Genomic DNA, 11,099 nt, shown 5'->3' on the forward strand with positions numbered 1-11,099 from the left:
CAATGATTAACTTTATCAGTTTTGATTATTATTTTTTTGCAATAAATCAAAAATTGCTGACAAACTTACATTATACTGACACGATTGAATTTCCGAATAAAATTATGATAAGCATAAAATAAAAGAAACTACATATAAACAAATAATATACATATGTATAATTTACGGAAAGTATTTGTGATTGAGTCCAAAGATGGAATTATGAAATGGAGGTATACCTTAGCGGCACGATTGCTAAGTTTAATATCTTATCAATATTATTTTTATAACCATTGAACTTTCGGTAAACGAAGTATACAAAAGAATTGTATGATAACAAATAGAAAATAACCAGCATTATAAATAGTGCAACATTGAGTTTTATAAAATTAGTTCCTTAGTATTCACCAAGCAGAGCCCAAAGCAAAACTCCAAATCAAAATGAACAGCCAAGCTATTATTGAGAAAATCGTCGAAAAGATGAAGGCTGTCGACCCAGCAAAGAGGACCATCTTCGTGATTTATCAAATCAACTTCACCAAAGCCGACGGAACTCCATCAAAGAGTTTTGGTAAGACGAGGAAATTAATTTGTGTTCTTTGTTATTTTTGTATTGTCATAATTTTTGTTCTTCAACTTAAGTGCTGGACTTGAAGGATCTCAAGATCTACGAAGGCAAGGTTGACAATGCCGATGGTGAATTGACTGTTGTCGATGAAGACTTTTATGCTTTGGCTTCACAGAAAATCTCTTTCGCTGACTTCGTTGCAAGCGTAAATTTTAAACGATGAGTTGATGAAAAATTTAGATACATAATGAATTTTTTTCTTTCGTTTTTATTTTATAGGGCAAGGCAAAAATGAGCGGAGATTTGAGTGCCCTGAAAGTGCTCGTTGAGAAATTCCACTCTTAAGTTATGATTATGACAAATTATGCTGAGTTTTCTTAGAATTTATATTAAATACAGAAAAAAATGATAAAAATGTTGTGTTTTATTGATGATATAAGTTGGTTAAGTTCAACAGAAAAAAGGTGTTAATGAAACACAATTAGAGGAAAATGAAACGATATTTTGATTTTGTTTAGTAATAGAAAATATTTTATAAATTGAAGTCGAAGCTATTTTCAAGATGTTAAAGCATATTTCTTAAAGCGACTTTTCACTCAAATTTTACTTTTGCATATTAACAATTTTTTATTTGTATACAATTATATCGGACAATTTCTTGAATATTCAAGCCATAACCCCGTTAGACCTCTGCATATGTGTTCAAAATAATATAAAACATATTCAAACATAACGCATTAATACAGGAAAAGTGAGAGCCACATTAGCCAAATAGCCGCGTTCGGAAAAGAAATCTAGTTTTTGATTTTCAGAAAGTTAAAAAGATTGCGAATACCCTTACAATGATTAGAGACAGTAGGAACAATTAGGAATTGAGGACAGGATGAGAAAGGAGATATATATACATATATATTTTGAATGTCTGCACATTGAAATGAGTGGGAAACAATGAGCCTGGAAAAGCGTTCCACATTCGTTAAGGAGCATAAGAAAGAATCCCTATACTTAACAGTCCGAATTTGAGCTCAAGGGCAGACTCTCTAGAAGAACGGGCTTTAAGGTTGAAGTATTTGGAGGGAGGAATACAACTGGCTATTTCACTAGAGCATTGTTGGTAGAAATATCGATGGAATAATGAAAGACATGAAACCTTATTGGACAAATGAAACCTTTGTAGATAACATAACGTCGGAGAACACGTAAGCACTTAGCAGCATTTTTGGTGATGTCGAATATGTGATCCCTCCAAAACAAGTGGTTTATGATGTACATACCTAAAAGTGAGAGCTTTCCAGTCTCCTCGATGCAAGTAATGGATAGTACCATTGGGGAAGATCTTTAAGGAATGCCCTTCCGAAGGTTGAAATTCTGAAACTTGGCATGTAAAGAGAAAATGAATCACAGTATCCCTTTCTTGTTGGTCTCTACAGCAATTTCAGTGAGTACTGTAAAGGATAACCAACTTTGCTGGTGCTCTCCTCTTGCCCAGTGTGTACATATTACAGTCGCTAGGTTATGCCTGGGTCTGCATTAAAGTTTGATTGAACGCCATTTCTTCCGTTTGGCTGTTCCACCTGCGCGCAGTGGTTCCACTCCCGAACAAAGGCGTTCATAATTACTAACTCACTTGATAAAATCTAAAAACGATTTTGCCTAAAATGTTTTGAGCTCCATGACTTCGAATCTGCAATCAGTTTTAAACTATATATAGGTAATCATGACTTTGAGATACGTTCGACAAAGATCGTTGAAGATCATTTTAATATACTTTTATTTATATATAATTTTTTATATATTATGTGTACTTGTTATAGTATGCATAAGTTATTTTGTACATGATTGGCTTTAAGTATTCATTAACCTGTTAATAAAACGCAGAAACAACGCTAGGTACCAATATTAAAATTAAGTTTTTTTTTTTTAATTAGTTTTAATTTGACAAGTAACATAATCATACAAAAAATATTTTCAAGAATTATTTATAAAATTAGGGCCATTTCAATATTTATTTTAATATTAATTTTTAAGTTAGGAAGATTTCATAAACAGGATATACATAAGTCTTAAATCTTAACCAACGAAATTAGTTGGTCTGAAAAGCATAATTTTGTTTTTGGTAATTTCCACAAACTTGTAATAAAAGGATCAGAATTCATAAGAAGCTGATGAAAAAGATCTGTATTGCAAAATTTTATTGACATTTTTCTTGTATGATCTCGACGAAATAGCTTGAAGTTTTTGTTTGTAACCTCTTCCGATAGTTCTCCCATTGGTAAAAGAGCATGATTAATTATGTCTGATCCATGAATCAAGACTTTGTGAACTGAACTAGGGAGATTGTACCATCCATATTCTTGAATAATGAGTCTGGCTGTTTCCAGTGTGAGTATTTTAAATTGTTCGCCTTAAATATCGAATTCCGAAGATAAGGTGACCAGTATTGTGTGACATCGCTCAAGAATGTTTTTATCGATCGTAATTTCAGCAGAATTTGAAGCATTTGCGAAGAATTTACGTTGCCGTGTTTCCATCATTAGATGTTCCACTTCCTCCACTTTGCGGTCTATCGATAATAAGTCCCATATTCTGACGAATGTATTCTTTTCTTTTGCAAAACTGGCTTTGTCTTCATTGGATCTCATTTGCCATTTTTGTATATGTAATCTGTACGATAATTGAATACAAAATTCAAAGAAACGAAGTGGGGAAAGACCGAATTCATATTTGTATTTGCGTTGCTTCTCTAAACATTATTCAATATTATTCATTTCTTTTGGTGAAGCATAGCATAAAAAGCACTTTCTTGATGCAGTTTTGCTTAAAGCACAACACACTTTTCAATCTACCATTGTGAATTGTAAGGAATATGTTATTCTTACCTGAATGTTCTCTTCTTCAAAAATAGACAGATTCAAATTCGAAATTTGGTTTTTAATATAAGATTATTCTTGCAAAAAAAGCTCTTAGTGTCCTTTGCAAATCTGAAACGAATCGGGGTAAAATATCGCGTGGATGAAAGGCGTGGATTTTTCCAGAAAACTTAATTAGATTTTTCACATATCAGTCGCAAACGAACAAAGAATGTTACGAATAAGCTACTGTCATCAATTCATCATCGACATTTGATTCTAAAAAGCTTTGCTTGTACTTACTTTGCCTAGTGCTGCCTTCAAACCCCAATTTCCCGAATGAAATCATATTAGAAAAATCAGGTGTAAAATTTTGCAAAATAATTTCTTGCGACTCTCTTTTTTTTTATTTTAAGGGTAACATAATTTTTTGGTTTGAATTATTTTTTGATACAAAGGCAAAAATTCAGATGACGTATACAAATTTAAAAAAAAAAACCCTCAATAGCAAATACTGTTGGTTTTAGTTATTAGTGAAAGAACTTCTTCGTTACCTGGTCGCTTTATAGGTGTATTTGAATTATTTAAGATAAGGTAGCCAATCTTCTTCGTTTCGATCTTTTATTCCTCTCTCAAAAATCTTTGAAAGGTCGCACTGAAGTTGAAGGTTACTCCGCAGAAGTTGCATATGGCAAATAATTGTTGTGTTTAGAAATGATGCGTACTTAATTTGTATGAAGCCATCCTGCATAATTTTTAACAAGAAGGCATAGTTCGGCAAGTTTTTTTTTCCAGAAATACGTAAGTTTTTTACAAACATATACGATAAGGACTTGGAAATGATATCTTATATTGAATGGGACTTTGTTTTTCGGTTCCATTAGCATTTAACCAATGCTGAAGCAGAAACATTCTGGTAAATGAGAATAATAAGACTTTAGATGGCCAAAAATTAATTAAAAGTGAATTCGCAATTAATCGCAGCTAAGTAAACGTGCATTAAAAAGGACATGAAATTACCTTTCTGGTAAAAAATAATTTTGTGGGGCGTAAAGTGGCGTAGCAGTTAAAAGTTTGAAACAAACAACATTAGGCTATTTTATTTTTATTTGTATTTTATTTAGACCCAATTTATTAACTCTTATGCTCGGTCAGAAATTGAATCATAAAAAAATAAACAACAAATATCTTACCTTCCAACAAAATATTCATTACGAAGAAAAATAACGCACAGATGAAAAAATACTACTTAAAGAAATGCAGTCGCACTTACTCTTGAACACTAAAACTCAAATGCCATGTGTTGCAATGTTATTTATGCTGAAGATAATCTATAATTTTGGCCTGCCGTGGAACCACAGTGCTGCGGCTGGATTGAGTTAGAATAATTGAGAAAAAGTGGTGCTTCATAGCAGAGAGATTTCTACTCTTTTCGCAAGTGAACTATGAAGGGCCAATCCTTGCCAGTCTTACTCATCATCCCGATCATTTTTATCAATGCCACTTTGATCTGGAACCCAAATAACAGAGTAACACGGAGGTTGATGTTGAGGCTAAATAAATCATCCCAACTTTGTTGGACCAGTAAAGAGGTTGTTGTGGCCGAATTGATAGCCATAACAGCCGCTTTGCTGTCAGTACAGATACCTGCGTTTCTATTTTAGTTTGAGTGTGATTTGGATATGTTGGCATGCTTTTCTGATTGCTAGTAATTCAGCAATTTCAGTCATTTATTGACTCGGAGAAAATTCCCAACCCAACTCCACACTCAATCCGATCATGCCATCTTTCCAATTTCTGGTAGTAGATTAGGTTAAATTCTTTAATTCGATAATAAAATTACATCAATTTAAAGTTGAGAATATAATGACATGGCGTTCTTGCCGTCTGCCTGATAGACATTTCAGTTAAAAATAGTTTAACATCATGAAAGTTTTTTTTTTGTTTTTAGTATAAGAAAATAAAAAACTGTATTTTTTAGTGATTTTTCTTAACAATTTTCAAATATAACAGATGAATAATTTATTAACTTGAATGTATATAAAAAAGAAGATAAATAATACAATTTTGAATGATTTTATAATCTTTAAAGATATTTATACAATTTTGACACAATTCTCAACCGCCATAACTGGATACATGACCGCTCAAAAGCTACAGATTCGTTCAACCACTCAGCCCGTTAAGAATGTCAATAAGTTGGTCCATAGACAAAAACTCACTTGGAAATATAGCCGTCGTATTTCTTGTAATATTGGACTGCTATGAAATGATTTATATCCTCCACGTCTCTTCTATTCCAGAGAGTGCAAATTTGTGAGAGGTCCGATCTATGGGGGACAAAGTTTCGATTAAGGATCTCGACTCTAGCTTTAAAAACGGTGCCAATAGCTTCCGAAGCCATTTACAAAAATAGTTTGGAGTTGATGACAATTGATGGTTAAAGCGCTTGTATATGTTTCTGCTTGCCGATGAGGATGCACTTTGCTGTTGCAAACATAATTTGCCATTCCTCTACATTATTTTCCTTTAAGGAGAGTACTATATCAACTCCTGCAGCAAGCGCGTTTCATCCTCTGAAGGGAGAAGCATTTGTACGGACCAGTCTTATCAAGATCGTCTTATGAAGCCCATTTTCTCTTTTCATAACCTTAGCTAAATAGGCCGAGTGCCGTTTTAAATTCTGAATATATATCGGAGCAACTCCTGATTAATCATGTATGGCGTACGTAGGTGTAGCTTTAGGCAGTTTAAAAAGTCTTTTAAAAAAGTATCTTTGTAATGTTTCAAATTCCTCAATTTGAGCGCATCCAAAGGCTTTGGCACCGTAATATAAGCAATTATTTATTGTTACATTGAATACTCTGTACTTTGATGAGTGGGCGATAAGTTGGTTGCTAAAAAAATTGGGCCACATCAGGTTTAGGGCCAGTTTGGCCTCCCTGGTTTCCTCTTTTGCATGATTGCTCCAGTTTATATAATACACCTATACATTTAAACTCACTAACATTTTCAATTGATTCAATCCGTAAGTCCTAAGTTTCGCAATATTCTTTAAGTCTGTTGATTTGCAGTTGTAAAAAAATGTGTTATCCGCCAAAAGTACCAGATCGTCTGCCATCCCATACTGAGGCTTTCGTTCGTTAGAAAGTTAGAATAAAAAAGTAAACATTTTTTCGAAAGGACACGAATAGATAGTTTGTAAATCAATGCTTGTCGATTGACCGTATCAAAAGCAGCTTTGAAGTTAATGAAGCAGCTGTAAAGCTTTTTCTTTTTCTCAAAATGATGTCTTACTATACTTGTAAGTGCACAAATTTGGTCTACCATTGAGAAACCGGATCAAAACCTACCTTGGATGATACTTAAGCAGTTGTTCGTCTCTATCCATCCCGTAAGACTCTCGTAAAGAATAGAGTTTAAGATTTTCCTTAAAGAGTTGAGAATAGATAGTTCTCTATAGTTTTCTGCAAGAATCCTTTCACCTCCCTTGAAAATATCGTAAATAATGGCTGTGTTAAAGCAAATGGGTAGGCAAGAATCTTTATAAAATTGGTTGAACCAGTCCACTAAGTAGTTTTTGAAGTAAGCAGTAGAATAGTTGTAAAATTCCGTTGGAATTCCATCAGCACCCGTTGCTTTGATGTTCTTTAATATTTTCAAAACACTTTCTAGTTCAATCAAGGATATCGTTTCATCAAGTTCAAGAATATGGTTGTTTGACATGGCGTAACTAAACGATAACAAAGACTCATCTGCTGATAACAATCCTTTGAAGTAATCTGCCAAATCCTTAGTCCGAGAGCATTATTATTTGAAGGAGTATGTTTACGCCCTCCTAATTTCCTCACATTATTCCAAAATGTTTTAAAGTCCTTGAGGAGCACTAAGTTTTTTGTAGTAGTTTGAAGATATTCAATCTTTTTTGAGAAAGCTGTTTATATTCCTTATTAAAATGTACGAGTAAGTACTGGTTTAAAAAAAAAAATCGGCGTTAGTAGATCTGAGTAGTTTTAAGAAACGAAATGTTTTTCCCGTAGCTTTACGCTGTTCTTGTCAAACCATATTTTTGCAGCGTTAAACTTTTTGTTATCACATTCTATGACCTGGTCGGCTACTCCTGTAGATTGTAGTGATAGAAGGATACCACAATCTGTATTCAACCGAGATTGATAAAGAAGGGCTTGCTGTCAACACACTTCATTTTTTTCATGTTGTTTGCGATATTTCGAGTTCCCTTAGAGAAAGTAAAAAAAAAAAATCGCAGCCAGAACCTCGAAATCTTCAATCGGTATCAGCACATATTTCTATAACCTACTGTCCTTGTCCGCTAATAAAAGTTAATTCACCCTCAGCGTCACTTTTGGAAAACCCATTGAAAACGTAAAGTCCAAAGCTTTCCAGGAGCTCTATCAGGCTTCTCCCGATTCGATTAACTAAACCATCTTTAGAGTTTCTTCTCGTATTAAAAACCGTTCCAGTATCTGTATAATGGGATATAGAGTTTTGATATTCGCCAATTCGAGCGTTCAGGCAATTAATTAAATTAAAAAGGATATCGAGGTCATTTTCCCAGTTGTTGCAATTGAGGCACAATGGAAGAATATAATATTTAATGAGATTATTTGTAATTTCAATAACAACCCTCTTTTGTACACGTTTGAACTCTACAAAACTACCAACAGTACTTTTCTTAATGGTACATAAGATGCCTCCACTTGCTCTCCCCATGACATTGTTTTTAGTTGCTGGTGGAATGCATGTTAATTTATATCCATTAAAATATTTATAAAAATGTTGTTCAATAAAAGTTTCAAAAGGAATTTTATATCATTATTTTATTTCTGGTAGTAAAACTGAAATTCAAGTTAGGAGCGCAGAAGTCGGTTTTTGTCGCAAAAATATCGAATGGAATCAATCCCGTAATAGTGCCATGTTTATAAGATCTGGAAAACCTACAGTTTGATTCTTCGAACGAATAAATAAGTGACACGAATTAGGCCAGATTTAGTGCACCACATATGTGTTTTCTCTAATTTGAAAAAATTGGCCTAGTAGCCAAGAATCATAGTGCTTACACCGAAATCCCTAACTGCCTTTTTCGTGTATTTGGGATTTGGTTTAGAGTTCAATGACATATTTGGTCACTATTTTTGTAAATTTTGTATTATTATTTTTTATCCTGCAACGTTTTTATATTATTATCTGTAAAGCGAACTTGATTATAAGTCGATGTCTCTACTCTTTCTTGAAATATGGAAAACAAAAGGGTACCTAGTCATAATATACAATAATTATGAAATAAATAGTAAGTAATAAGTGTTTAGATACCTTCTCGTACCCTGAAATTAGAACCTTTAAAGGACCTTGTCGAATTTAGTGCTTTCACATATTAAACAAATAAATGTACTCGTATGTTTCATTTTACTAAAAAAATATACATATTATAAATTGGTACCATTTGCGGCAAATGCACTCAAAATATAAACTAAATTAAAACGAATATCCCCAGGACTCGAAATTATTGCAGACGGGTTAAGAGTTAGTGCGGTTTATATAGGAATAGGAAAGAATTTTAAACCACTATAACGTTGAATAATGAAGTGCGCAAAGAACGATTTTGGAACTAAAGTATATGCATATCTACATAAATTTAAACTGAGTTTGTTTGTGACAGATAGCACTGTCATTGTCGGTTGCATGCACACATAAATAACTTGTATCCTGAACTTGAATACGAAAATATGTACATTCAAGGCAATGCATATAGATTGGACCGACACCTAGTGTTATGCTTTATATATGGCCAAACCCTAACATATAACTTTCAGACAACCACCTCCCTTATCTGGTTTATATAGTTTTTGAAGGAAGCACACAGAAACAAGTTACCCACTGACGGACAATTTTAAGAACGTTATTCGCTGTCAAAATGCACACAATAATAGTGTGTTTTAGACAGTCCTCATCAAAAACAGAAAACAGAAGTAGTTTGTTTAAGTGTTGAAACTTATGCTGATGGTTGGTGGCTGTCGACGTTGTTTTCATCACTCATAATTTTTATAAAAGGGGAATGTGCATAAAAGTTTTAATTTTCTCAACCCGAAGACAGTCACAAAACCGAGGAAGTGGTAAAATAAATCGTTAAATTATTATTGTCACGGAGGAAGAATTAAACTAAGGACACTTCAAACATGGGTTTTGAGTTATTCGTTAATGTTAAAGTAGCAGAAATAAAAGAACTAAATTTTTCCAAGCAGAAGAGTCGGTGCAATTTGTTTGTATACTTAGGGTTTTGGTTTTTATTTGTACTAGTTTTTCAATCTACAAATAGAATGACTTCCTAAAAGAATTTTCTAAAGTATTTGGTGCTTCGCATATAAAATATAATTTTTCCTGTCACCTGCTATTAAAGTTGAGCCACTGATAATTGTAATCATAATTTAGTTCCATCACCATCGGTGTTAGAACCGGGATCCGAACCTGTTGTCATTCAAAAAGTCTCTCCATTTATCCCGATCGCGAGCTCACGCCCGTCATCCAGTTGCGTACCCCAAGGCTTCCGGCACCCTGATCTCCGCCATATCTCCAGCATTTGAATGGTCTGCCACTCTGTCACCTAACACCTACTTTAAAATGTAGTACAAAGGGCTTTCCGAAGTGGTTTCTAATCTCTCATGCGAGCTAGGAGCCTAACTTTTTCAGCGATATCAATTTCGAGGCAGATTGCATACAGTTCAAGATAGTAGCGTTTCAGGGATGATCTTTCTTCACATAAGGACTAACAATTCTCAGTAAAACTTTCCTCTCGAACACGCATAAGAGATCGGAGTGGATTTTACTGATCACCCAGATTTATGTTCCATATGTGAGTAATAATAGAACTATCGTTCTCTACAGCAGTTGCTTGGATGTTATGGTAAGGTTTCTGGATTTAGAAAGCTTTGACAGAGTGTTGTATGCTCTTTTGGTTTTGAGCAGTCAACAGCGTATTAATTCTATGTTGTTACTGCTATTAACACAAGATAATTCATACTCCGCTATTTTGATTGTTTGACCAAGTACTCCTCTCGCAGTTGTCGCAAAGTTGTACTTTATTTTTCCAGATTTTGTACCGCTTGCTCGATCTGGTTAAAAGAATCACATCTTGTTCACTTCTCCTGATGATGTCAATGTCGTCTGCGTAAGCTTGTATCTGACTGGACCTCCTGACGATTGGCCCTTTATAGGGGGTGATGCATCTGTTAAGTTCGGGAAAACATCTAACTTGGATCAATTTGCATTGTGCTTCCCCAGGAAAGGAAAATGATTGGAAAGGATAGGGGAAGGTTGATGAGGATCTAGGTTGTGGGCGCCTCCCCGAACCAACCTGATTTCTGGGAAAAATTAAAAATGCCTCTAGGTGGCAATCATTAGTCTTCGAAAAAGTAATTTCCTAATGTTCTCATTCTTCTTTTGGCTAGTGTAGGGCATTCGTATAGGAAGTGGAAGGTATCTTCCTCCGTCTCCTTGTCAACACATTCTCTACATAAATCAGATGAGCCGATACCCGTATTGTTTATGTGGATGCCTAATGAGTTGTGACCCATTAGGATACCTATTAGAAGGGATAGCTGAAGCCTATCTAGTTGGAGGAATTTTATTTTACGTTTGGAAGTCTTTGGCCATAAAAAAAACTCTGCAAGTTTTAAGCGCTGGACGCC

The 11,099-nt window shown here is 34.2% G+C and overlaps 1 protein-coding gene across 1 annotated transcript; it reads left to right on the top strand.

Moving 5' to 3' along the window:
• Positions 1 to 358: 358 nt before the first annotated feature.
• On the top strand, positions 359 to 962 carry LOC129941251 (uncharacterized). Its single transcript, XM_056049835.1, has 3 exons — positions 359 to 550; positions 622 to 752; positions 827 to 962. The coding sequence occupies exons 1-3, from the start codon at positions 421 to 423 to the stop codon at positions 890 to 892; spliced, it is 327 nt and encodes a 108-aa protein (XP_055905810.1). The 5' UTR covers positions 359 to 420; the 3' UTR covers positions 893 to 962.
• Positions 963 to 11,099: the final 10,137 nt, after the last annotated feature.

The sequence above is a fragment of the Eupeodes corollae genome, chromosome 1 (assembly GCF_945859685.1).
Source record: "Eupeodes corollae chromosome 1, idEupCoro1.1, whole genome shotgun sequence".
Taxonomy (NCBI): Eukaryota; Metazoa; Arthropoda; class Insecta; order Diptera; family Syrphidae; genus Eupeodes; species Eupeodes corollae.